At 41.5% G+C, this 27,983-nt stretch overlaps 1 protein-coding gene across 6 annotated transcripts; it reads left to right on the top strand.

Moving 5' to 3' along the window:
• The first annotated feature begins 310 nt into the window (after positions 1 to 310).
• On the top strand, positions 311 to 27,857 carry LOC101170907 (protein NLRC3-like). 6 transcript variants are annotated; one of them, XM_011483214.4, is made up of 16 exons: positions 311 to 501; positions 6,306 to 6,446; positions 6,530 to 6,655; positions 6,739 to 6,864; positions 6,948 to 7,067; positions 7,151 to 7,249; positions 9,648 to 9,703; positions 9,796 to 11,584; positions 12,146 to 12,322; positions 14,327 to 14,500; positions 20,031 to 20,204; positions 20,914 to 21,087; positions 21,693 to 21,866; positions 23,856 to 24,029; positions 26,045 to 26,218; positions 26,517 to 27,857. In XM_011483214.4, exons 2-16 carry the CDS (start codon positions 6,358 to 6,360, stop codon positions 26,542 to 26,544), a joined length of 3,654 nt encoding a protein of 1,217 aa, XP_011481516.1. In that variant the 5' UTR covers positions 311 to 501; positions 6,306 to 6,357; the 3' UTR covers positions 26,545 to 27,857. The 6 variants fall into 6 exon arrangements, with proteins under 6 accessions (XP_011481516.1, XP_011481510.1, XP_078789750.1 ...); XM_011483208.4 differs by having other exon boundaries at positions 9,793 to 11,584; XM_078933624.1 differs by lacking the exon at positions 6,739 to 6,864.
• The last annotated feature ends 126 nt before the right edge of the window (positions 27,858 to 27,983 follow it).

The following is a 27,983-nucleotide window of genomic DNA, read 5'->3' as shown; positions in this document are numbered from 1 at the left end:
GTGGCAGACAAGCTCTAGTAAACAGTAGAAATAACAAAAACAAAAGAAGAAGCCCCTCCCTGCTTGTCTGGTGTGAATGGGCGTTTTTGAAACTGCTTATAGCGCATTCATGAACACGCAACACATTCCCGGTGTGTATGTAGCATTAATGTAGCAATAGAATGGCGTTTTAGAAGAGTGTTTTCGAAAACGTTACAACACATTAACTTTACACACAACACATTAACTCACAACACAATAACTCACAACACAAACTTTTTACGCTAAACGTTCGGGCAAAGGCGGTGCTTTATGATGTCTTTGGCTTGCCATATTCCTGGGTAATGCTTGCGTGGTGAGGGAAGGACGTCAGACGCAGACTTGACCGAGGCCAGGTAAACATTCCTGCCTGGCTATTGTTCGATGAAATTTCTATTTTGGTGTCAACTCGACGGAGACGCACGACAGACTAGACCATAGTAAATCCGCCGTACTTTTCTATGTTGCGGCTGCATTCACACGGTGAGTGGAGACTCTTCTTCTTTAGCTCTTAAAGAAACAGAACTAAGTTTGATTCTTGAACTCGTTTTTTTACTAACTTGACTGTTTGTTTCTGGTCTTTTCTGCAAACTCTCAACAATCTTCTGTTCATAATAAGCGTTATCACTGTTTAATTATTGATCAACAACATGGATGGATGATTATTTTGCTATTAGAGGCAAATTAAGCGAAAACATTCAGGCTAGTCACAGCTAGCTGCAAATTGTTGGGTTTGAGTAGAATGTTGCATTCTTGTTATCACCGAGATAACGTTACACAAATCTTCATAAAGATCACAAAGTTTTCAGTGCAGCTGGCAGGCTGCAAGTAACTCAGATGGGACAGATACACAATACAGCAACTAAGGATGCAGCAATACAACTGTTCGATATGTGTATTATGCCGAAAAAAAAACTGGTGTCAAGCCAGCCCTCTCTAAGGGGGGAAAAGTTTTAATTTCGCTAATAAACATTTTGCCCGGATCTTTATGACAATAAAAAAAAATCAATCTCTTGATCGGGGTGCAGCATCCAATTCCGATCGAGTCTGAAACTACGGGAGACTTTTTACAGGCTGAGGCTGTGTATTTCCTGGGTACCAGCTACTACTTATGAGGGCCCTGGGGCGTGGTGCAGCTGTAGACATGATCGGAATATTACAGGTTCGAATCCCGCCTTGCACGCCCATGAGTTGAAGTGTCCTTGGGCAAGACACTGAATCCTACCTTGCCTCTGGTGGGATGTTTGCTCCATCGTTCGGCAGCGGAGCCGAACGGGTGTGGTGTGTGTGTGTGTATGTGTGTGTGTGTATGTGTGTGAATGGGTCTGTGACTGTAAAGCGCTTTGGACCTTGAAGAAGGTAGAAACATTTATCATTTGGCCTGGGACATGCAAAATAATGAGATAATAAAAATAATTGATAATAAAAAGGATTCAAGTCATTTTTTTTTATTTATAGAGCAGAAAGGTGGACACGTTTATGTTGTCATCATTGCTCACGATGGCAAGGATGCTTGCAGGTGAGGTACTGGCCTCCTCCAACCGCACGTCCTGAGTTGAAACTGTTTTTTTATCAGCTCCTGGATCAATACAGGAGTACACAAACAACAAGTGCACTATTTAGTGCGTTTGCCATTTTGTAGCGCTGTCCAAAAGGGCAATTCCAAATCGAGTGCCCTAGAAACTTCCCAGAAGTCTTAGCAAAAAAACAGTCTACAGCGCTCACTTGATTGGCAAATATAGACCACAATGCATTACGTTTGAATTTTTTTTGCAAAAGATGTATTTTTTAATTAACCATCAGCATTTTCATCTTCAGAACACAGTGAATTCAAAAGAAGCTGACGCAAAACGCTCATATCAATAAAATTTTCAATCCATGAAATCGATTACGTCATATTTGACATTAAAATCATATTTTTTTAAATGTGGTGACCATGGTGTCCGAATTGCTTTTAAAATCCACAGCCCTGTATAGTTTTTTAGTAGCTAGGGATTAGGGTGGGAATTCGGACATACAAGACTTAACAAGGACTGAGCGCCACAAAAGGTCTTTTCTTGCTGTGGCAATAAAATCGTATAGCACCTTTTTATAAAAGCCTTTTCTGGAATCCGGTTTTTTAGGAGTTTACCGCGAAGGAGGGTCTATGTGTCTACTTTTAAGGGAACTTTTTTATTCAAAATTTGCCACACTATGCATTAGGGTTGTGCCGATGGACGATACTATTGTCCATCGTGATGGGTGACTGACATCCCGATGGAGAGACACCGTCGTGATGCCACGCCCCCGCCACGCTGCGAGTAGACCTTAAGCCGCGGTTACATGTGCAAAATATCTTGATCTGATCAATGGTCGTACTAGAATCCAACCGTGTACATGGGCCCAGAAAAATGTTTTCAGAATATAACAAACGTTCACATGGGTCACACTTTCGGTTGGACTATATCATTCGCACATGTGCAGTAGGGTTTGGAAAACCGTAATGACTGAGGATATGACTTCCACCGAGCGGCTATATACATTGTCATGTCTGCTCCGTAATATACGAGACGATCTTCTAAACTTTTAATAATGTTACGATTATTATGAAACGCCTGTTCGCCTGTTTTAATTTTAATCCGTGTGGTCAGCGCTTTTTCTGTTGCAGAGCGGAGCTGGAAAGAAGCCACAATTAGCAGTATCCTAACACGGGCTACATTAGCTTTGGGTGGTGCTGCAATCTGCATCCTGGCTGCACATAAATATGTGGTATTAACATCAGCATTTATTTTGTCGGGACGCGACTCGAAACACAAATCCACGTGATTGTTTGAACGTTTTCTAAGGATTGAGCGACATTTCTGCTTTGAAGCTCACACCGCCGGAATGTGTGTACGCTGACGATCCGAGCTGTGCTCAGACACACACTTTTACACCCGGTTCTAAGTTCGGTAGCTCGTTCCCCTAGAGCTGCGGGACGGATCGCAGTCCTAAATCTCCCACACATACCGCTCATGTAACAAAGCACCCCCCCCCCCCCCCACCCCCTTCCCCTCAAACACAAAGCTGTAAATCCGCGCTCCGCCGGTCCACTTGACTAGTTAAGTGCGGGAGCGGACCACTTCTTTTCTATTTTGTTTGTTTCTTTTTTTTGTTAAAGTCACTTCCCTCAGTTTATACTGGATCATCGCGGATGAGTCATTATTTGGGAAATAAAATAAATAAAGTAATAAAGTAAAATAAGGAATAGCAATTATATGAGACAGAAAATTTAAAAATAGCCCCCCCCGACGATATCATCGTCCATCCCGATGGTTGACAGCAAACATCGTAAACGGCCAATTTAAGGGACATTGCCCAACCCTACTATGCATATTGACAATCTATATATCTCAATCATGTGTTAATTATATTTTGTCCATGAATACTCATTAAATCATTCCAAATGGTCTTTCCATTTCCTTTTATTGTGTTTAAGATGGTTATGCTGCTTCTAGACAGACATGTATTTTCATATTGGAGCATTAACCAATAGTATTTCAGCTGTCCTTTGTTGCCAGGCAGGGTCAGAGCTAAAGAGGCCTTCACTATCCGTTCTGCAGAACCTCTAATTTAATAATGAATTAATGTCCGACATTAATTTCCTTTAACCAATCAGATTTTGAGTTGGTGTCAGCAGGGCATACTAGCACGCTCAGACAACATCACAGTATTCAGACCTTCTGATGTGCTCTCAAAAACTTTTGGGGAAAGCAGAGTGGCTTTACAGCTAAACAAACAGGTGCACAGGGAAAGGGAGCTTTATTACAAAAAGGTGAAGAAAAACAGAGAAATCTTAAAGAGACTTGTCATTTCTTTGGGCAAGCAAAAACTTTCATTTTGGGGACACGATGAAAGCGCTGGATCCAGCAACAGAGGAAACCACTTGGAGCTCGTTTCTCTCATTGCTGAGAGCAACACGGATTTGCATTAGGTAAAATACAAAACGACCTGATCAAAGCAACGGCTAAAGTGATAGAAGAAGTACCGTAATTTCCGGACTACAAGCCGCTACTTTTTTCCTGCGCTTACAGCCGTGCGGCTTATTCAGTGACACGGCTAATTATTGTATTTTATTGGCGGCCGCCGTGTACGTATTTTCGGACACAGTGAATGGTTTGAATTCTCTAACATCAAACGCAAGTCATTTATTTTTCAACACACCTCTAAGCAGCCAAACAGCATGGACCTCACTTCAGGTCTTAGACACTTCAGTCATGGTTCAACAAAACGAAACACGCATGTCCAGCCGCATCCCAGAATCCTTTGGTTCCATTAGACCCAACGTGCACGTGATCGCCGCTACAATATGATGAAGCTTTCAAGTTAAAAGCAATAGTTAAAAGCAGCGTGAAAAAATCACCAACGGGTTTGGAAAAGCCGGTCAGCTGCGTGACGGAGAGAACAGCGCATGCTCAGGAGTGCATTTACCTCTGAGTCATAGTGACTCGGCTGGCTGCACGTAAATATGTGGCAATAATATCAGCCTTTATTTTGTCGGGACACGACTGGAAACACAAATTGACGTGGTCGTTTTAACGGTTTCTAAGGACTGAGCAGAGATTTGCATTGAAACGCTCACAGCCTCCGTGTGAGCTGGAGACTGCGTGTCGTGTGAGCTGCGGGGCCGATGGCAGTCTGAAGGCTCCCACACGTAACAACGCATCCGCCCCTCATACACAAAACGTACAGTATTAAGTCCGATTGCTCTGCACAGACACGATTTGCTCCGTCCACTGGCGCAATGGGGACGAAGCGCTCCTCCTTGAAGCCGCGCTGGCCAGAGCTGTCGGAGTAGATAGGAAGGGGAGACAAGGAGCGCGCGGGAGCGCGGAGCGCAGAGGCGTCGAGACATTCTGCAGGCTGCAGCCAGGGCTTACTCGAGGCGTCCGCGGAGCAAGTGTTTGTTGTGGAAGGAAACTTCTGACCCACGCGCCGCGAGGAGGCGCGCGTATCGCGCTGAGGCGCGCGCTTTTCAGTCGTCGCTGCTTTATTTTACTAGCGTGTTTTTTAACCAGCCCTGTTACTCCCATAACGCTGCCGCGACACAAGCGGAGAGCTTTACCCGTTCACCCCTCCATGCACTGCTGATACTTGCTCATTCTTAAACACGTACAACAGAATGGCGAGCCGGGCGTTGGCCCCGCCTTTAGCCCCTAAGACTCATGGGAAATGGGGGATCGGGGATGTAAATTTCCTCATCATAACTGAGGGATGTAATGTTGATTAAATGGTTACTGTTTGTAATTTCATGTATGATACCTAGATTGTCAATAAGTTAAAAAAAATAAAATAAAATAAAAACCATAACTGAGGAACTTGTGAACAGAATAGAGGTGCATACTGTTTGGCAGATGCAGATAGACTCAAAGACATGAGCTTGAGGCAAAACTGACTCCACCCACTGTGTGCTAATAAATCACACTTACACTCTGAGTCAGGAAGTGATCCGTCAGGATGACAATGTTGCCTAATTCATGCGGCATGTACCCCGACGCGGCTTGTATATGTATAAAATTAGTTAAACACGTGAAAATGGGTGGGTGCGGCTAATAATTGGGTGCGCTTTGTAGTAGTTCGGAATTTACGGTAATCAGAAGTAAGGTGAAAAAAGCAGTTTGTCTCTGAGATGGTGTATGATATTTGTGGTTATTTTTAAATGCTTTTTGCTGGCTGTGGTTGCATAGCGAGATTTGTTTACCGTTTTGTTTATTCAGATTATTTAGAAGCATTTAATGTGGCTATAGGAATTTTCAAAATGCAATGCAAAGCTAGTTTCTGCAGCGTAAAATGGTTAATGAGGGGTTGATTCAGATTTAGCACTACTTACAGCCCAGGTGTATTGGCAGTAAAAGCTTTATATTCTATTTAATTGAGTAAGCAGCTGGATGGCTTAGCTTGCTGGGGACTATCATGCAGGAATCAAATCCCAGGGTGTAAACATGAGCTAAAATCAAGTGTAGGTCCTTAGGCAAAAGCATTTGTGCAGCTGCATATCTGAAAATACAGGGTTGTGTCAGGAAGGGCATCCGGCATAAAATATCTCTGCCAAACCACCTGCCGATGAAAGCTGTGGCGACCCCTACCGGCATAGGCTGTGAGGTGAACAACAATCTATTCAATGCAGCTCCATGAAAGAAAAAGTGCAGCAGAACGTCCTCCCACTCCTCACCTGAACCTGAGAGGAAACACAACAGAAAAGCCAATCAGTGGAGAAGCAGCTGATCTGTTTGTGAAGGAGGATCAGAGTTGATGTGTTTCATCTGCAGATAAAGGGAGAAGGTGAGTGTGAGCTGATGTGGATCCAGTTATCCCAGCAGCATGGATCAATGTGAGGACAGAGAGGCCGGAGCCCCTCCCTCTCAGAAAATCAGAGTTGGAGAAGATGAGAGCCAGAGTAAAACTCAGAGGTGAAATGACCATCTCCAACTGTCCATGATTCTTTTCCATATAAGAGTTCACCACTAACATTAACAACCTTCATTCTCTACAGGAACCAACCCGAACCTGGGTATGAGCCCAGCTGTGTGTCCTTCAGAAGTGACTTCTCAAAGGATTTACCTATCAATTTCAAAGACAGCAGTTCAGACAAACAAAAGAGCCAGGGTAAAGCTCAGAGGTGAGATGACCATTTCTAACTGTCCATGACTCTTTTCCATATCGGAGCTCACCACTAACATCACCGACCTTCATTTTCTACAGGAACCAACCCGAACCTGGGTATGAGCCCAGCTGTGTGTCCTTCAGAAGTGACTTCTCAAAGGATTTACCTATCAACTTCAAAGACAGCAGTTCAGACAAACAAAAGAGCCAGAGTAAAACTCAGAGGTGAAATGACCATCTCCAACTGTCCATGACTCTTTTCTATATAAGAGTTGACCACTAACATCACCAACCTTCATTCTCTACAGGAACCAACCTGGATATGAGCCCAGCTGTGTGTCCTTCAGAAGTGACTTCTCAAAGGATTTACCTATCAACTTCAAAGACAGCAGTTCAGACAAACAAAAGAGCCAGGGTAAAGCTCAGAGGTGAGATGACCATCTCTAACTGTCTATGACTCTTTTCCATATCAGAGCTCACCACTAACATCACCAACCTTCATTCTCTACAGGAACCAACCTGGATATGAGCCCAGCTGTGTGTCCTTCAGAAGTGACTTCTCAAAGGATTTACCAATCAACTTCAAAGACAGCAGTTCAGGAGTGGAACAGTAAGTGTTTGTCACATTTTATATTCATAAACCCCTGTTGTTTTTCCACACAAAAACAATACATAGGGGAACATTATTACAACAGTCTACCACACTGTATGGTCACTTGTCTTTGCAAAATTCAAAGAATTTCCACACATTGGATTGTAATGATGGCTTGATCATTTTTTGCTGCCATCATATGTGTGTTGTCTACTGTGATGACACTTGTTTTTTTAAAGACATATTTAAAAAAAAACTACTATGTCTCAATCCAAATGATATTTTCCAAGATCGACTATCAATTTATGTCATTTTGAAAACATTTTTAATGGTATAGTTTGATTCGATTAACAACTTGCCTGAGACAGCTTGATCTGGTTGGATAAGGCGACAATCAATTAATCATTCCTCCTTCATGCAGCAAGGATGTTTCAGTCTTTGATTGATTGAACTGCTCAGTACACCCACAGCCTCATGCAGAAAAGCAACAGCTTTGTCCATGATGAATTTCAGATCACAGTGTAGGGTAGGAATGGGCAATATCAGACCTAGAGGGCCAGCAGGGTCAGCCTGTTCTAATTGGCTGGACAGACCTGAACCAGGTAATCAGTCACGAGTATTGCCTGGATATTAAGAAATTATGCAGACAAGACTGGGAGTTGCCCATCCCTGCTCTAGGGGACCTCCCAGAACAGAATCAGATCTCCGCAGATCTCTTCCTGTTCCTGGCAACCCCTCTACCCCACCCACCTTTCTGCTCTATAAATCCAAATGAGTTCAGTTTCTAGCAAAAACATTGGCAAGACAGTCCGTCTGATTTATTCACCAAAGCTGTTTCAATTAAGTCAGTAATAATATTTTTCAATACACAGAGTTGCATCAAAAAAGCAGTGCAGAGACGTACAGACCCACCTTAATTTGGGTGATCTTTTTCCAATTCCCTGTGGTCCAATGACGGCTGGGGACTGGGCTAACATGTCTGCTTGCACTGTTCGAGCTTTCACAAAAGCCGGCATCATTGATGAGGTGCCGCACAGCAATGAGACGGACTCTGACAATGACGAAAGGGAACCTGGCATGTATGCTAAAAATTTAGCCCGGATGTTCATTTCAGATACAGAAGATGAGGACTTTCATGGAATTTTGGATGCTAATTGATAACTGAAAAAATAAAAAATAAATCACAACCAACTCAGTTGTCCCCTGCTGCCTTTGCTTTGACTTGAATGCAAGATGACCGTTGCAAGTGACTCCATTGACACCAAGACACCACCATGAATCTTTCCAGTGGGCTCAAACCATATGACCTTGACAATCCAGTAACACGTGTCCTGTTCACTGAGTGTCGGGTCACTTTGCACAGAAATGATGGTCGTCAGCAGGATTTGCCTTGGTGGAAGAGGTACAACACTTTAGGCAGGCATCACCAGCTAGTATAAAAACCAGTTTGGTTACTGTATATGTTCCATTGTTGTTGCCTCAGAGACCTCATAGAACCCATCAATACCCCCATTTTCACCAGCACACCCCACTTTCTGTTCATGGATGATAATGCTACAACACATCATGCCAGAATTGTCACAGCTCATATTCAAGAAGTCGGAGTCCCTCATATGGTATGGCCAGTGATGTCCCCTGACATGAACCTCGTAGAGCATGTGTGGCACCAGCTGAAGCAGGGACTGGATGGTTGCGTTCCTCCCCCAAGTGACCTAACAGAACTGCATGTAGCACTTGTGGAAAAGTGGAATGTATTCCGTCAGAACAACATCATGAGCATGAGACATCACTGTCGAGCTGTCAGTGCAGTAAACGGTGGAAATACCCGCCATAGACATCGTCAAAATTTGTTGTTTGGGGCTATCTTTATTATCGTCTTAATTTGGGGGGTGATAAATATAAAACTAAGGAAAATGGGGTTTCATCTAATTCATTATTAGTAATATCAAAAGTAATGTTTACATATTGTATTAAAGTTCAGACCAAATAGCATGTAAACAGTGTCTATAATTAAAAATTGTGAGTAGTGTGATTCATTTCAAATGAAATTGGTGGTGTGGAATTTTCTATATCATTACAGAGCTAAAGCATAAAGTTTAAAGGCAAATGATGAATTTTTACTGTGCCACTGAAATTGAAATAGTTTGAATAATTTCTGACCGACATGTTGACTCCTCCCACTTTTTGAACTTTTTCATCTTCTGCTACAAAATGTTTTTAAACACTAAAATCAGAATAATTTCTAGTGTCAAGTTCAGAAACTAGTCGACGGAGAAAATGGTTGATAAAGAAAAGCTAATCACAAACAGCAGAGCTTTGATCTCAGTCTGAAGAATATCGGAGATGATCTGCTCTATAATCAATGGGAATTTCCCACTGACTGTTTTTATTGTTGTTCACTAATATTTCTTCTTAGTGTCCACAGAGAGAAGAAGGGGAGCGGAACTCAGTCTGCAGATAAACCTCAATCCGGTAAGTAGGGCAGACATGTCCAAAGCTAGCCTGAAAGCTGCTGGTGTGTTTAACACTAATGAAGAAGCTGTCTATCTCTGCTCTTTCAGCAGATGTTGGTCTGCAGGAGATTTTTGGAGAACACCAGATCAGTCTGATGAAGAGCAGTAAACATGTGGCTGAAGGAATTGAAGAAGCAGGGAGAGAAACACTCCTTCACAGGGTCTACACTGAGCTCTACATCACAGAAGATCTGAGAGAAGAAGTTCACACCCAACATGAGGTGATGCAGCTGGAGACAACCAGCAACCCCAACAAGCTCCATAACACTGCGATCAGGAACCCAGACATCTTTAAAGTCTTACCTGACCAACACAGATCCATCAGAGTGGTTCTGACCAGCGGAGTTGCAGGAGCTGGAAAAAGCTTCTCAGTGCAGAAGTTCACTCTGGACTGGGCCGAGGGCTTGGAGAACCAAGACATCAGTGCTGTGGTTCCTCTGTCCTTCAGGGAGCTGAACATGATCAGAGATGAGCAGCACAGTCTTTTCACTCTGATCCAGCGTTTCCATCCAACACTCCAGAAGATCCCAGCAGAACAGCTGTCTGTCTGTAAACCTCTGTTCATCTTTGATGGGCTGGATGAAAGCAGACTTTCTCTAAACTTCAACAACAGTCCGGTGGTGTCTGATGTCACACAGAAGTCCTCAGTCTATGTGCTGCTCACTAACCTCATTCAGGGACATCTGCTGCCCTCAGCTCTGGTCTGGATCACTTCCAGACCGGCAGCAGCCAATCAGATCCCTCCTTCATGTGTGGACAGACTGACAGAAGTACGAGGCTTTAATGATGTTCAGAAGGAGGAGTACTTCAAGAAGAGGTTCCCAGATGAAGAACTGTCCAGCAAAATCATCTCCCATATCAAGGGATCCATGTCCCTCTACATCATGTGTGAAGTTCCAGTCTTCTGCTGGATCACTGCTGTTGTTCTGGAGAACATGCTGACAACAGAGCAGAAAACAGACCTGCCCACCACCCTGACTGATATGTACTCACACTTCCTGATGGTCCAGACAAAAAGGAAGAAGAACAAGTACCAGCAGAAACATCAGACAAGTCCACAAGAGCTGACAGAGACTGAGAGGGAAGTTCTTCTGAAGCTGGGGAGGCTGGCATTTGAACATCTAAAGAAAGGAAACATCATGTTCTACCAAGAAGATCTGCAGCAGTGTGGAGTGGATGTCACAGAGGCCTTTGTGTACTCTGGAATTTGCACTGAGATCTTCAGAAAAGAGTGTGAGATCTTCCAGAAACCGGTCTACAGCTTTGTTCATCTGAGCGTTCAGGAGTTTCTGGCTGCAGTCTACATGTTCCACTGTTACTCCAACAGGATGGTAAAGGTCATTGAGGACTTCCTGGAGTTCAATACGAAAAATCCATCCCTGGATGAGTTTCTGAGCGGAGTCATGGAGAAATCCATGCAGAGTAAAACTGGACATTTGGACCTGTTTGTCCGCTTCCTTTACGGTCTCTCCGTGGAGTCAAACCAGAGACTCTTAGGAGACCTGTTGAGTCAGACAGATAAGAATCCAGGAATCTTCCAAAAAATTATAAACAACCTGAAAGAGATTAACAGTTCGGAAGTCTCTCCTGACAGGAGCATCAACATCTATCACTGTCTGATGGAAATGAAGGACCTCTCAATTCATCAGGAGACCCAAGAGTTCCTGAAGTCAGGGAACAAATCAAAAATCAAACTCTTAGAGATCCATTGCTCAGCTCTGGCCTACACTCTGAAAATGTCAGAAGAGGTTCTGGATGAGCTGGACCTGAACCAGTACTTGACATCATATGAGGGTCAACGTAGACTGATCCCAGCTGTGAGGAACTGCAGAAGGTTCAGGTGAGTCCAGCAGTGATTGTGATAATAAATCAGATCCATGTTCAGTTCTTCAGCATTCATTTTCCAGCCTTCTCTCTAACCTGAAACAGAGCTCTACTTGATTCTTCCGACTTTGTTCGGGTTTGTTCTCAGATGTTGTTCAACAGCTTCAGACCATGAAACCAATAACAATAACAGTTCAAAGTGTTCAAATAGAAACTTTTTAAATAAGAAGAAGTCTAAAGAAATGAAAAGAGGAAATCCCATTAGAGCTGCTCTCTAAACGAGCTTTGAAGAAGACTCAGCCTCATCTTCTCTGACAGGTCTTTCTCAAGAAGACAGGCGGGGCTGAGGAAAAGTTTTTTTCCTGCCTGAGTAGTTTTGCATGTTTGCTACACTAAAACATTTGAGGTTTAATACGAAACCAACACAGAGAGATGAAGGTCTGAAAGAGACTGATGAGCAGGATGATTTCATGATGAAGATGAATCTTTGATGAGAAGATAAATGTCCAACTGGAACTTCATCACAGCCTGTAATCAACAAAAGATCACCTGTGTCTGTCTTTGTTACTCTTTACAGAACTCCAGAACGAGTAGAATTCTCAGAGACTGACTATGAAATTTTGGCCTCAGCTCTGAAGTCCAACCCGTCCCACCTGACAGAACTGGACCTGAATGCTAATTTCATGAAGGATTCATCCATGGAGGTTCTGTGTTCTGGATTACAAAGACCAAACTGCAGACTGCAGATTCTGAGGTCAGAAGTTGAAGCTGCTGGTTGGTTCATTCCTACATTTGTAGTTCATCACTGAAGCTTAGAGGTTTGGATTGAAAGATTTTCTGGATTTCAGAAATGTAACATCTTTGATTCTTTGAAGCTGTAGTGGAACAATACAATTGTTTAATGTTTCTTAGAACAGAGATGTTTCCATTGAAACAAAAATTTCAGCAGTTCAATCATTTGACGGATCCCTCGGGCAGGAACCGCAGGCCCAGCAGCAGGCGTTGTCGAAGGAAGTTGGGTCAGATAGAGCGTCTCGATCTCGCTTCCAATTGACGAGGCATGTCAGCCGGCCCAGGCCTCATAAACGCTTTTCCGGGCCAGAAAAGCCCTACACTGAGGACTCGGCACGCAGCCGGGCAAGTATAGGCTCTCCAGTGTGCCGGTCGATCATTCATCTGGCGCTCAGTGTAGTTAAACATGCATGTGTAGTGATGTATGTATCAGAGGATATTTGACTCACCTTTTGCATGTCAATCAAGTGAAATACTTCAGAGTGAGAATGATTATTTGCTGACTGCAATCCTTTATATATATATATATATATATATATATATATATATATATATATATATATATATATATATATATATATATATATATATACATACATACATATATATATTTGTCACTTTTCTGTTTATTTGCTTTTGATGGCCTGTTATCTACCAACACATCCTTTGCAGCTACCGATCGATCGCAAGCGACATTATAACATAATAATAAGACATAATAAGAACCCCTTTGTAGGGTCAAATTTGGATCAGCTTAAAGAAAATGCAAATACCAGATTGTGAATTTGAAGAAAAAATTGAAAATTTGAGGGGGGAAAATTGTTAATTTGAAAACAGTTTTAAACTCGAAAGTACACATTGTAAACTTGAAAGAGTTATTGAAAATGTGAAAAATAATATTGTATATATAAAAAAATTGTAAACCTAAAAGAAATATGGAGAATTTGAATACGAAAATGTGAATTTAAAGCTTAAATAAAAAGAAAAATATAAACCTAAAACTGTAATGAAAAATAAAGCACCGCCCCCACATAAAGATAGTATCAGCTTAGTAGAAAAAACTCTGAAACTGATTTAAACTTAAAACTGACAAGCAGTCAAGCAAAGAGGGAGAAACAATAAAAGTTGAAAATAGATATAATCAGGGTTTTCTTAGTGACAGTCTTAGGTTTAGATTTATTTAACATTTACTTCTTTCCCCCAAATTTGGAATATTTCAAGTTTACTTTTTTTTATTTAGAATTTTATTTTCAACATTTCCACAATTCTTTGAAGTTTACAATGCGTCTTTTTCAGTTTAAAGCTGCTTTCAGTTTTTAGATTTTTTTCCTTTAAAATTTACAATCTGTTATTTTCTTCATTTTAAGATGATCCTAATTTGTCCCCATACCCCTGCATCAGAGCATGTGAGCATGCATGTACGTGCACATGTAGAGACATGGGGGGGGCTCAGACTAGGAAAGAAAACCAGACGAGTGAGGAGAGTTTTGGTGAAGTGAAATGATAGAATTAAGTAAACTTGCAGAGGCAGATCTGCAGATGTCATAGAGGAGTCATACACTCGTCAGTTAGAACAGGAATTCTCCTTATAACTTCATACTGGGACAAGAACAGTTGTCCATGAAAACCTCTGGTCCAGCTGGACCTGCAGCTCTACTGAGAATGAACATCCTGAGAGCCTCACAGAGGAAGTTTGGTGTCAGTTTGAAGCTTTGGCAGATGTCCGCTAGATTAGAGTCAGACTGCTGAAGCTTCTTCTTGATGGAGTCAGCTGAAGTCAAGAATTGATTTCTTTCAGTGAATTTTTGTTTAGTGGAACCCACTTCACAGTCAGTACTGACAGCAAAACCATCAGAACTCTGCAGTCTGACTTCTATCAAACACATTCATATACAGAAAAGCTGAGCTGCACATTCAACACCTAATCCCCTTCTTACTGTTCACACACCTTTCTGTCTTCTTTCAGGTTGGAGACCTGCGATTTGTCAGAGATCGGCTGGAAAGCTCTGGGCTCAGCTCTAAAGTCCAACCCATCCAGTCTAACAGAACTGAACATGGGCAGGAACAATCTGGGGGATTCAGGATTTCTTAATCTGCGTGGTTTTCTAGAGAGTCCAGACTGCAGACTGCAGATTCTGAGGTCAGTGAATAAACTGAACTCCCTTAAGGATGAGAAGAACGTATCAGATGAAGAAAATTAAGATGTGTGAGACTATTAGTAGAAGAGTCAGGAGAGGTCTTGAGTGAGACTAATATACTTTTTGGATTATAAATCGCAGTTTTTAGCATAATTTGGCGAGACCTATACTAAGATGCAACTCATATGATTTTTTAAAAATAAATAACAACCATTAGAGGGCACTGTAGGTGTATCAGTATTTGCTATTGAAATCTATGGATTTGATGGATTTATTCATTTGAAGTAGTAGGAACAGTTTGCTTGACTAGTAAGCTTGTTCTTTATGCTATGGTTATCTGAATAATTGTTCATAAGTTGCACTAATGTACTAAATTCTTATATTTCATAAAGCTAAGCATCATTGTGTTACAATAGAGAAGTGTTCATATATTCAGTTTATTTTTTTATCTATTGCATTATTATAATTTGCCTTTGCCCATTTTTGTTTCATAAATTTTTCCCAAAAGTGTGACTTAAAGAACTTTTTTTCATTTTGCTATTAAAAACTTTCATTGAATATAGATTCAGGGCACATTGTTACACTGATTTCAAGTATTTATTTATAAAAAAAAGTACAATTAAAAACTTTATTTTGATTGAGTTGAAGTGAGTATCTCTGTTTTTATCTTTTTGCTAAAACTTAAAAGTAAATGGCAAATTGAGTATCGATGAATCAATAAACCTCTAGCCTGCACACTCCATTGCGACTTATATATGTTTTGTGTTTTGCTGTCCTGACTTAGAGCAAGTTGCAGCCCCCCCCCCAAATAAATTAATTAAATATTCTCTTTGCTGGTTAACCTCACATTTACAGAAGGTCTGAATATCAGCATATATTAAGAAATACAGCCTTTTAGGAGAGGTGACCCTCAGGCAGACATTTACATTTACTCCGTTACATTTGCTGAAGTACCTTTTAGTAGTATTAAGTTGTATTTTCTTTTTAGAGTAGTTTTTTTTACAGCTTATGCTATCATACAGCTTTGACTGTATGATTACGCTGAACACATCAGAGCAACAAACTTTAACATCTTTGGGATGTGGAGGATGTTCAAATCTCAGAGATGACGATCATGTCTGTAATGCAAAGCAGCTCCAGCCGCTCTGCCTCCAGGGAAGCAGAAGGCAGATACAGTGGTGGACAAAATTGTTGTTTCCCCTCAGTTAAAGAAAGAAAGTCCACAATGCTCACTGAAATGACTTGAAACGTTCAAAAGTAACAATAAATTAAAATTTATTGAAAATTAAATAATCAAAATCAGCCATTACTTTTGAGTTGTTGATTAACAGAATTATTTAAAAAAAAACTAATGAAATAGGGCTGGACAAAAATGATGGTACATCCATAAAAGACTGAGAACTAATTGCCCAGGGGGTCATGATGAACTCAGGTATGTCCTTTAATTGACATCACAGCTGTTTTCAAACCCATAATCAGTCAGTCTGCCTATTTAAAGGGAGACAAATGGTCATGTTGCTGTTTGGTGAAACAGAACACTGAAAATGGACAACAAAAAGCGAAGGAGAGAATTGTCCCAGGACATTTGAAACAAAACTACAGACAAACATGATCTTAATATTTTGTTGCACAACCTTTTGAGTCAATCACTGCAATGAAATGGTTTCTGTATTTGTCAATGAGCCTTCTGCACCTGTCCACAGGTATTTTGGCTCACTCCTCATGAGCAAACTGCTCCAGTTGTCTCAGGTTTAATAATAATATTAATAATACATTTTATTTAAAAGCGCCTTTCAAAACACCCAAGGTCACTGTACAAAGTTAGAGGTAAAACACAATAAAATCACAACATGTTAAAAACAATAAATAAATTGGATTCATTAGTAAAATCAGCTGACAGAGAATGAGAAATTGTGTTCTGGAAATGCAAGCTTAAACAGATAGGTTTTTAGTCTGGATTTAAAGATCAGAAAGGAGTCAGTGTTACGGAGGTCTGGGGGGGAAAGAGTTCCAGAGTTGGGGAGCAGAGCGACTGAAGGCACGGCTCCCCATGGTGACCATACGGGCCGGAGGGACAGAGAGCTGAAGGGAGGAAGAAGACCGAAGAGAGCGAGAGGGAGTGTTAACATGGAGGAGATTAGAGAGATAGGAGGGAGCCAGGCTATGGAGGGCTTTGAAAGTGTAGAGAAGGAGCTTGAACTTAATCCTAAAGGCTACTGGAAGCCAGTGCAGCTGCTGGAGAACGGGATTGATGTGATGGAAGGAGGGGGTTCTGGTGATGATGCGGGCAGCTGAATTCTGGACCAACTGAAGCTTATTTAGAGTTTTGTTGGGAAGACCAAAGAGAAGAGCATTACAATAGTCGAGACGAGAAGTGACCAGACTATGAACTAAAATGGAGGCGGAGTGGATGGTGAGGGAGGGGCGGAGTCGATTAATATTGCGTAGATGAAGGTAGGCTGACCGAGTAATGCTATTGATGTGGGATTGAAATGATATTGTACTGTCAAGGATGACACCCAGACTCTTTACTTGAGGGGAGGGGAAAACTGGAGAGGAATAGATGGAAAGGTTAAAATTAGAAACTTTGGAAAGGGTGGATTTGGAACCTACGAGGAGCAATTCGATTTTATCACTGTTAAGTTTGAGGAAGTTTAGGGTGAACCAGGTTTTTTATTTCAGACAGGCAGGAGGAGAGGGAGGCAGGTGGAATAGAAGAGTTGGGTTTACTGGACAGATAGAGCTGAATGTCATCCGCAAAACAATGAAAATCAATATTGAATTTACGGAATATATTGCCAAGGGGTAGCAGGTAGGTAATGAAGAGGAGGGGACCGAGAACAGAACCTTGAGGAACACCGGATGAAATGAGTGAGGGTTGGGATTTGAAAGAATTCAGTTGAATAAACTGAGTGCGGCTTGAAAAATAAGAATGAAACCAGCGGAGGGGGGTGGACTCGATACAGAGGGCTGAAAGTCTGTGGAGGAGGATGGAGTGAGATATGGTGTCAAATGCTGCGCTCAAGTCGAGGAGGATGAGGATGGTGATGAGTCCAGAATCAGGCGCTAGGAGAAGGTCATTGGTGATTTTTAGTAGGGCAGTTTCTGTGCTATGAAGGGGACGGAAACCAGATTGAAAGGGTTCAAAAATATCATTTTGGGTGAGATGATGGGAAAGTTGGGAGGCGACTATTTTTTCAAGAATTTTTGAAATGAAGGGGAGGTTAGAAATAGGACGAAGATTATGAAAGGAATTGGGGTCTGAGCCGTTTTTTTTAGGATGGGTCTGACGGCAGCGATCTTAAGGAGTGAGGGGACAATACCTGATGTCAATGAGGAGTGGATAATGGCACAAATGAAAGGAAGAAGAGAAGGAAGGCAGGATTTAACCAGGGATGTTGGTAGGGGATCGAGCAAACATGTGGATGGTTTGGACTTATGGATGAGGTGGGAAATTTCACTGGGATCAGGGAGGAGAAAGAAAGTGAATATATGAGTTACAGAAAACGAGTCAGACGGGATGGGAGGAGAGGTGGAGGAATGGAGATGCTGATGGATATCTAGAATTTTCTGGTTAAAGAATAACTGAAGAGAATTGCAGTGCTCATCTGAATAAAAATGAGGGGGAAAACTGTTACGGGGTTGAAAGACATTATCCATTAAAGAAAACAGAATTTTGGAATTTCCCTTATTTATATCAATCAGTTCAGTGAAGTAGTTCGTTTTAGTGTTAGAAACCGAGTCCTTGTATTGTAGAATCTGTTCATTGTAGATTTCCTTATGAACATGAGAGCCAGTTTTTTTGCAGAGCCGTTCCAACTGGCGGCATTTGGCTTTCATTTTATGGAGTTCAGGGGTGAACCAGGGGGAAGATTTAACAAATGAAACAGACCGGGTTTTTACAGGAGCGAAATTGTTAAGAACATCTAAAAGGCAGTTATTATAAAAATAAACCAGTTCATCAGGGTTGGACGAGTTCGGGAAAGGAATGCGCTCCAAATGAGAAGAAAACAGCTCCACATTTATATTCTTGATGTTTCGGAAGGAGATGAGGCGAGTGGGTTTAATCTCAGATAAAATCAAGGGAATGCTAAAAGAAACAAGATGGTGATCAGTCATAGGAAGGTCATCTGTGGAACAGTTAGAGGGGGTTAACCCAGAGCAGCAGAGGTTTGACGGGTGTCTTCTCCAAATGGCCTGTTTCAGCTCCTTCCACAGATGTTCAATGGGATTCAGATCTGGGCTCATAGAATCCACTTCAGAATAGTCCAATGCTTTTCTCTTAGCCATTCTTGGGTGTTTTTGGCTGTGTGTTTTGGATCGTTGTCCTGTTGGTAGACCCATGACCTGCGACTGAGACCAAGCTTTCTGACACTAGGCAGCACAATTCTATCCAGAAGTCCTTGATAATCTTGAGATTTCATTTTAACTTGCACAACTTCAAGACACCCTGTGCCAGATGCAGCAAAGCAACCCCAAAACAGAACTGAGCCTCCTCCATGTTTCACAGTAGTGGCAGTGTTATTTTCGTTGTATGCTTCATTTTTGGGTCTATGAACATAGAGCTGATGTGCCTTAACAAAAAGCTCCAATTTTGTCTCATCTGTCCAAAGGAAATTTTCCCAGAAGCTTTGTGGTTTATCAACATGCATTTTTGCAAATTCCAGTCTGGCTTTTTTATGATTTCCTTTCAACAGTGGTGTCCTCCTTGGTCGTCTCACATGAAGTCCACTCTGGCTCAAACAACAACGAATGGTGCGATCTGACACTGATGTACCTTGATCTCGGAGTTCACCTTTAATGTCTTTAGAGGTTGTTCTGGGCTCTTTGGAAATAGTTCAAACTATCCGTCTCCTCAATTTGCCATCAATTTTCCTCTTCCGGCCACGTCCAGGGAGGTTGGCTACTGTCCCGTGGGTCTTAAACTTCTGAATAATATGAGCCACTGTCGTCACAGGAACTTCAAGCTGCTTAGAGATGGTTTTATAGCCTATACCTTTACGATGTTTGTCTGTAGTTTTGTTTCAAATGTCCTGGGACAATTCTCTCCTTCGCTTTTTGTTGTCCATTTTCAGTGTTCTGTTTCACCAAACAGCAACATGACCATTTGTCTCCCTTTAAATAGGCAGACTGACTGATTATGGGTTTGAAAACAGCTGTGATGTCAATTAAAGGACATACCTGAGTTCATCATGACCCCCTGGGCAATTCGTTCTCAGTCTTTTATGGATGTACCATCATTTTTGTCCAGCCCTATTTCATTAGTTTTTCTTTTTAATAATTCTGTTAATCAACAACTCAAAAGTAATGGCTGATTTTGATTATTTAATTTTCAATAAATTTTAATTTATTGTTACTTTTGAACATTTCAAGTAATTTCAGTGAGCATTGTGGACTTTTTTTCTTTAACTAAGGGGTACCAAAAATTTTGTCCACCACTGTATGTCCAATTTTTTACTATATATACTATATTTTTTGAACACAAATGGTCCACTTCACACCGTTTATACACACTTTTCTGTCTGCTTTCAGATTGAGGAACTGCGAGTTGTCAGAGATCAGCTGTGAAGCTCTGGGCTCAGCACTTAAGTGCTACCCATCTAATCTGACAGAACTGGACCTAAGCCAGAACGACCTCAAGGATTCAGGATTTCTTCATCTGCGTGGCTTTCTAGAGAGTCCAGATTGCAGACTGCAGATTCTGAGGTCAGTAAATAAGCTGAACTCCCTGGTGGATGAGAAGAACGTAGCAGGTGGAGAACATTCTGGTGTTAAAGTGGAAGATCTTGTAGCATGAAGTAAAATAGTTAAAGGAAATAGGAGGTAATGTTTCCACCACAGAGATGTCTGTCCTGGTTTTGTGTCTCTTCTTTACTTCCTGCTTCTGCTTTACAATTAATCGTTTTTCTCTAAGCTCAAGATGGTAACATGAACTTTCTGCTTCTGTAGCAAAATCAACTTTTTCAGCTTAGCAAATTGGATTTTCTGTCTAGACTTTGAGGAGATCACTGAGTCAAATAGTAGCATTTCATTTTAGTATGAACTGCAAAAGATGACTTTTTGCAACATTTTAAAGAGAAACCCTTTGCGAACACACCAGAACACGTGAGAATGAAAGTCTGAGCTCAGACTAGTGGAGAAAAAACAGAAAGGGGGAGAGTTTTGGTGAAGAGAAATGAAATATTTAAGTAAACCTGCAGAGGCAGATCTGCAGCTTTTAAAGTCATATATTCTTTTGTCAGGACATGGACATGCCTCACACTGGGAGGATAGCAGTCCATGAAAGCTTCAGAACTCTGAAGTCTGACTGTTATAAAACACATTCATACACAGAGATGCTGAGCTGCACATGCAACACCTAAACACGCCAGATCCGCTTCACACCATTGACATGCACTTTTCTGTCTGTTTTTAGGTTGTGGAACTGCAGTTTGTCAGAAATCAGCTGTGAAGCTCTGGGCTCAGCACTGAAGTCCAACCCATCCAATCTAAAAGAACTGGAGCTGAGCCATAATGACCTTCAGGATTCAGGATTTCTTCATCTGCGTGGTTTTCTGCAGAGTCCAGACTGCAGACTGCAGATTCTAAGGTCAGTAAATAAGTTGAACTCCCTGAGGGATGAAAATAATGTATCAGATGAAGAACTTTGAAAGATATTTTGGACATGTAATTTTTTGTGCCCAGTGCCCAGCCTTATGTATAGGTTATGCTCATAAATGGATGAACTACAGGTGGTGGTTGTGTTCCTTGGGCATTGGCTTCCTTGGCCTTGTGGTTCTTTCTTCACCCAATGAGTGGGATCCCTAATTCCTCTTTGACTGTATTTTTGAGCAGAATGCATCAGAGCAATACACTTTAACATTTTTGGGATGTAGAGGATGTTCAAATCTCAGAGATGACGATCTTGTTTGTAATGTTTGCAAAGCAGCTCTAGCAGCCCTGCCTCCAGGGAAGCAGTAGGCAGATACGTCCAAGCATTTACTGGAACCCAGGTGACTTTTTAGGGGATATTGCATCAACAAGAAAGCTTTGGTCAGAACATGGGATATGCATGACAGTACTGACAGCAGAACCACCAGAGCTCTGCAGTCTGACTGTTATCAATCATACACAAAGATGCTGAACTGCACATTGAACACCTGAACACACCTGATCCACTTCACACCGTTTACTCACTTTTGTGTCTGCTTTTAGGCTATGGAACTGCAAGTTGTCAGAGAGCAGCTGTGAAGCTCTGGGCTCAGCACTTAAGTCCTACCCATCTAATCTGACAGAACTGGACCTAAGCCAGAACGACCTCAAGGATTCAGGATTTCTTCATCTACGGGGTTTTCTGGAGAGTCCAGACTCCAACATGCAGATTCTGAGGTCAGTAAATAAGGAGAACTCCCTGTAAGACCAGATGAAGGTATCAGGTCAAGAAATCTCTTATGTTTCACTAGAAGATTTATGAATACAGTGATCCCTCGCTGTAATGCGGTTTACTTTTCACGGTTTTGCTACTTCATGGATTTGCATCGTGCATTGTTTTCTGCATTCTGATTGGCTAAAATGTCACTCCACTTCTTCTCTCCCTTTGCGTCTATCAATAACGTTGCAGTTTACTATGTCCACGTACGTAAAACAGCTTGCCAAATTTACATTACGTCCGTACAAATTCTCTTGCAATTTCGAGTTTCTCTAAAACCCACAGATAAAAAAAAACGACAACAACTGCCTATCACTATGTTCTTCTCCCGAACAAACACACCTGCACCGCGGGCTTCAAAAGAAGAAAACACTGCAGAGCGGAGTCAGGATGCAGCGGCTCAGTCTGAAGAGCGGTGAAATACACCTGAGTCACTATTTGTCCGACTGTACTTTGTATTTTTTTCATAATCATTTTAAATTTCCTCCTGTTTAATCCAATTACTCGGGTCGCGGTGGGCGGGGCTAATCTCCGCAATTTGAAGTCTTCTGTTCACATTGATGATTCAAATTATTATTTGACAGTACAGTACAGAAGTTATTTGTTGAAAAAAACGTTTTTATTGTTCTTTTATTTATGAAACAAATGATTGAGCCTGTAAAATTGTTTCTTCTTTCTTTTAAATGTATAATAGAGTATTTAATTGTGTAATAACAGTTAAAAAAAAAGGTTTCTACTTCACAGATTTTGCCTATCACGGGTTCTTTTTGGAACGTATCCTCCGCGGAAAACAAGGGGTTTTCTGTACATGTCATTTCCCTTCCTCAAAGCTAGATCACTGCTTACAGTTAGTGTAGCTGTGTGATAAATTTCTCATCTTACTTTGACCACATGACCTTCTCCATCAAGGTAAAGGAAAAGTAGACAGGAGGCAACGTTTTCACCACAGCGATGTCTATCCTGCTTTTGCGGGATTGACAGTGTTTTTCACAACAGATATACTTCAAGGACATCTTGAAATGACTGAGGGCATACAATGATTACCAAATCAAGCAGATCGCTGTGTTTGATTTATGTCTCTAGAATAATTTAATGTTTGGTTATAAAACATGGAACAATTTAAAACAACAACAGGAATTTAAAAACAACACAAAAAGAAACACTTTGAAGCAGTGGTCCCCAGCTTTTTTCAGCCCAAGGATTGGTTTAATGTCAGACAAAATTTCAACGATCAAGTCTGTACAAGGCTAAAATATGCATCTGATTTTCTTTTCTTTTTTTTTTGCCCCCAGTTTCCCTTAACCATTGAAAGTTCCATGTATCTTCATCCTTTATAAAATATCTGAAGCTGACTTAAATTTTTTTTTTGTGCTCTTGATTTTCTGTGGGAACTCCTAAAACCGGAGGGGTATAGATTGTCTCTCAACCCATAGTTGTCAATGTTAAAAAATCAGACGCCAACTTCAGCCCCATCCGACTTTTAAAATGCAACGAAAAAATACAAACAAAAAAAATCACTATTTTTAAAATATAACAAATGTAAGGAAGCAGTGAGAGAAGGGTCACACATTCATCAGTCAGGACTCTCCTCTCTGCTTCGTATAGGAACAAGGACAACTGTCCATGAAAACTGGACCAGCTTCACTGAGCTGTGATGTAAACATCCTGAGAGCCTCACAGAGGAAGTTTGTCATCAGTTTGGAGCTTCATCAGATGTCCACTAGATTAGAGTCAGTCAGACTGCTGAAGCTTCATGTTGGCGTCCACTGAAGTGATTTCTTACAGTGGACTTTTTTTCAGAAGGACCAATTTCACAGTCAATACTGACAGCAGAACTATTAGAACTGTGCAGTCTGTTATCAGACACATTCATACACAGAGATGCTGAGCTGCACATTCAACACCTAATCCATTTCACACCGTTCACACATTTTTCTGTCTGTTTTTAGGTTGAACAACTGCAGTTTGTCTGAGATCAGTTTGGAAGCTGTGGTCTCAGCTCTGAAGTCCAACCCATCCAATCTAACAGAACTGCACTTCAGTCACAACATGGTGCAGGGTTCAGGATTTCTTCATCTGTGGGATTTTCTGGAAAGTCCAGACTGCAGACTGCAGACTCTGAGGTCAGATCTTCTCTAGCTATGACCATCTAAATCTTATTTAATCGGCTGTAACAGAGAATCGGGCAATTTTTCAAAATAAAACATCTTTCAGATTCTGAAATAAATAAAACGGAAGTAATGTAAGTTATATATTCTTTCTGTGCCGCCCGGTACCAAATGACCACCGGTCCGTGGCCTCGTGGTTGGGGACCGCTGCTCTAGAGCATAGGTCTCAAACTCCAGGCCTCGAGGGCCAGCTGCCCACATGTTTTCCAATGAACCTGCTATTGAAGTAGAGCCCTGCGCGGGACTATTTTCTTCATCCCGCCCGCGCCCGCTGAATTTCTGACCAATCCCGCCCGCTCCCGCAACGTATGCGTTACACTCCCGCCCGCACCCGCAATATGTATGTCCTCTCCCGCCCGCACCCGCAAAACTCATAGAATTTATTCCCGCACAGTAATAGGGATGCATTGATTTTGTATCGTCTCTCGTCCCGCAGGAAAAAACCACGTATTTGTATTGATATTATTAAAGAGATTCATGTCCGTCCTCCAGCCTCATCTTTTCATGCATTCCTCTTTTGTGTAATTTGCAACTTAATTATTAAATATATTTTCACTAATCCCGTTCGGTTAAAAGTGTGCGTGTGTCCGTGCGCAGACAGACGGCCTTAAGCGCGCTGAACCAGCTGGTAAAGATGCAGGTCAAAGTCATTTGAATTTATGGAGGAAAAAAAAAACATTGTAATGGTTCAACAGAGCTGAAAATCTATGAATTAATTTTTTCCTGACGGAAAAATACTTTTTTTTAGCTTCAGCCTTTTCCAGTTTTTGCTGATTCGCAGATCTGAGAACCATGCGTGACGCAGGATGAACCTCGTTTGAGGTTCTTTTCTACTTCATCAATTGACATCATGTCCCTGCCAGGCAACCTGCTCCATCCTTATCCGCGCAGTGTTGCCGGATAGATTGACAGCTCTTCATCCGTGTGCTGCGCTAAAGCGCCCGGACTATCGTGTCAACCTACGGTGACCGTATTTTGCGCTCTCTGTGTAGGACACACTGGGAGCGCGGGGAAAAACAACTCTCAGCTACAGAGGATATGAACAGGTGAACAGGTAGAGAGGAAAAGCAGGTAAAGAGGCGGAGGAGGGGCTTTGGCTTCAAACTCTCTCAGATAGAAACACGGGCGTCAGATTCAGACGCAGCTTTCCCTGCGGGAGTTGAAGCAGAGACTTTCTCGGATGATTTTATGAAATCAAACATGGGAACATGATTACCAGGTAAAACTCTTCAATATAATAAACCTGATCTCTCCACATTCTTCGTGTCTACCATGCATTGATGCACACATTGCTTCATGCAGCGATCAGACAATAACTTTAGCTGGTAGCTCCTCCTACACGCGACCGCGGTATCAAGCTTTAAAAAACACAATTTCTAAGAGGCGGGGCGGGGTGTTGCACACCCCCAAAAACAGGTTAGATGACAGAGGCCATTGGGCATCTCTACCTGGTGCGTTCACGGAGCTTCAGTACATAAGAATCCAACAGCTGCACAGCCTAACGTAGTCCGCTAATATATATTCATGAGATATTCATGGCAGCACTGGTCCCGCGGGGTTTATTTTTTGCTGCCCGCTCCCGCCCGCTGCACAATTCAAACCGCCCAATCCTGCGAGATTTGGGTCCCGCGGGACCCAATCCCAATGCAGCCCTCTATATTGAAGCTCTTATTAGCTAAACACACCCAATCCTTGTAATCAGCATTAGATGATGCATGATTTGTTACAAACCAGCTGGATGCCGATCTTAGGGATCTGGAGTCTGAGACCCCTGCTCTAGAGAGGAGAAACACAAAACAAAACAAAAAGAATGCAGTTCATGATCTACAGAGAATGTAGAACACAGCCCAGTTCAAACAGATTTAGGGCCACATATATCTTCTTGCCAACCTGTTTGGTTCTGTTCAGAAGAACTAAAGGATGAAAAACATGAACTTTGTCTGAAAATCAAACGTTTGTGCTGGATTTAGGCTGGAGTTCAGCAGCTTGTCAAAGATCAACTGTGAAGCTCTGGTCTCAGCTCTGAAGTCCAACCCGTCCCACCTGACAGAACTGAACCTGAGCTTCAACAACCTTCAGGAATCAGAGGCTCAGCAGCTTCAGGATCTTGTGGACAGTCCAAACTTCAAACTGCAGACTCTGAGGTCAGTAGAGGTTCTAGCTTTTTGCAAATGTTTTGTTTTAAAGTTAGTTTGGCATCAAAGATGCAGAGTTTCCTGTGAAGCTGTAGCTTCTCAATGAAGCCCAGAGGAGAATGATGACAGGCTTCAGGACATCAGTCAGCCAATCAGAGCAGCGAAAGCTCCAAAAGGTGAAGATGACGGGAAGCTGCTGCTCTGAACATGACTGAAGCTCCTGCTGCTTTTTCTGTTACATCAGTGACTGACGTCTGGTGATGAGGAGACACTCCTTCATCTCTGACTGTCTTTATTCTGTTTACAGTTGTGGGGGAAGTGGCTGGTGGGTCTGATGTTTCTCCTGATGGAACAGAGAGGAGCAGACGCAGAGATGTTCCGACTGGATTGTTTTCCTGGGAGATGGAGAGCAGAGTGATGGAGGAATCAGAGGAAGTGGAGATGAGTGTCAGAACTGCAGCATGAACTGATCTAAGATCAGCTCCACTGTCTCTCTCAGCATCAAGTGGACAGTTTATGTACTGGTGGACTGATGGAGAAAAGTATTTCATCTTCTCATTCTAACTTGGAGTGTTGAGTAGGGGTGTGTATCGGCAAGAGTCTAGCGACACGATACGTATCCCGACACGGGTCCAACAATATGATACATATTGAAATATTATGCTAGAACACAATTTTTTTTTGTATGACTAATATAAAAACTCTACCGGAATATTAATATGCCTTCATCGTAATATAATGATAAAATTATTTTTATTTATTGATTACAATGATGAGCACTGCAACTGTATCTCATTAACAAGTTGCTTTTATCCAAGCAAATTCATTGTGCTTTTATTTTGGCAAACTAAAATATATTTGTTTTTAGAGGGAACAATCAACATTGTCTGATTTCCACGACAAAATATTTTTCAGTATAAGAAAAAACAGAATGCATGTGTCGTAAATAACAAGGTCCTAAAAGTATGATTGAGGAAATAAAGTACTGTTTATTTTCAACAGGGCTTATTGTAGCTTCTCCAGTACTTTTAAACAGTTCAGGAGGCTGAACGGTGCTTCAAAAAAACAAACCACAAATTCATTCCAGAAATATTCAAGTGTGATGAGGCAGCATGATAGGGTGAAGGAGAGCACTTTAATGTGGCTAAGATGCTTTATTTACATGACAGTCTGCACTGCAGCTCCGCTTTGTCACACGCGATAGTAAAAACGTATTTCACCGCTCATCATCATAACGTTGGCCTTTTTTCAGAGCATTGTATGCAGAACTCGTTGATGCAACACACATGCACTTAGGATACAAGTCATAAGTACCCTAGTCTGCTGAAACAAATATTAAAGTATAAAATTACCTAAAAGAGTCGATATTGCTGTGGACTTAGCTGTCGAACAATCAAATTGAGGTTGTTTTAAAACTTGATGAAGCTCTTTGTCCTGAATACTAAAGATCTGAATCTACGTCCTCAGGGTAACAAACTGTGGTGTTTATGACAATCAGTAAACCTATTTTTTTGAACTCTTTTATTGTAAATTGTCATGATTGACTCGTGTCCTTGGACCAAAATTTTACTGCTGATTTTAATGATCCTATTAACTGTTTTACAATTACTGTTCAATAAAAGGATTGATTCGATCAAAGATTTAAAAAGGTACACTGATGAATTGGTGGTTTTGGAGTTTTCCAAGTTCAATCTTTTTCCCTTGAAAAGAAAATGATTTAACAACAATTTCCCAAAAAAGAAGATTGTTTGTCCTAAAAGAACAAAAAATATGA

This window comes from Oryzias latipes, chromosome 2, assembly GCF_053564925.1.
Source record: "Oryzias latipes strain Hd-rR chromosome 2, Olatipes_Hd-rR_3.1".
Lineage (NCBI taxonomy): Eukaryota > Metazoa > Chordata > Actinopteri > Beloniformes > Adrianichthyidae > Oryzias > Oryzias latipes.
This window is presented reverse-complemented; position numbering and strand designations above follow the sequence as displayed.

Bases quoted from the DNA above. Each gene is read 5' to 3' on its own strand.
- LOC101170907 (XM_011483208.4), top strand. From the start codon at position 6,358: ATGGATCAATGTGAGGACAGAGAGGCCGGAGCCCCTCCCTCTCAGAAA. The intron at 7,068-7,150 runs GTGAGATGACCA...CATTCTCTACAG, and splicing joins AGCCAGGGTAAAGCTCAGAG to GAACCAACCTGGATATGAGC. The intron at 9,704-9,792 runs GTAAGTAGGGCA...CTGCTCTTTCAG, and splicing joins TGCAGATAAACCTCAATCCG to CAGATGTTGGTCTGCAGGAG.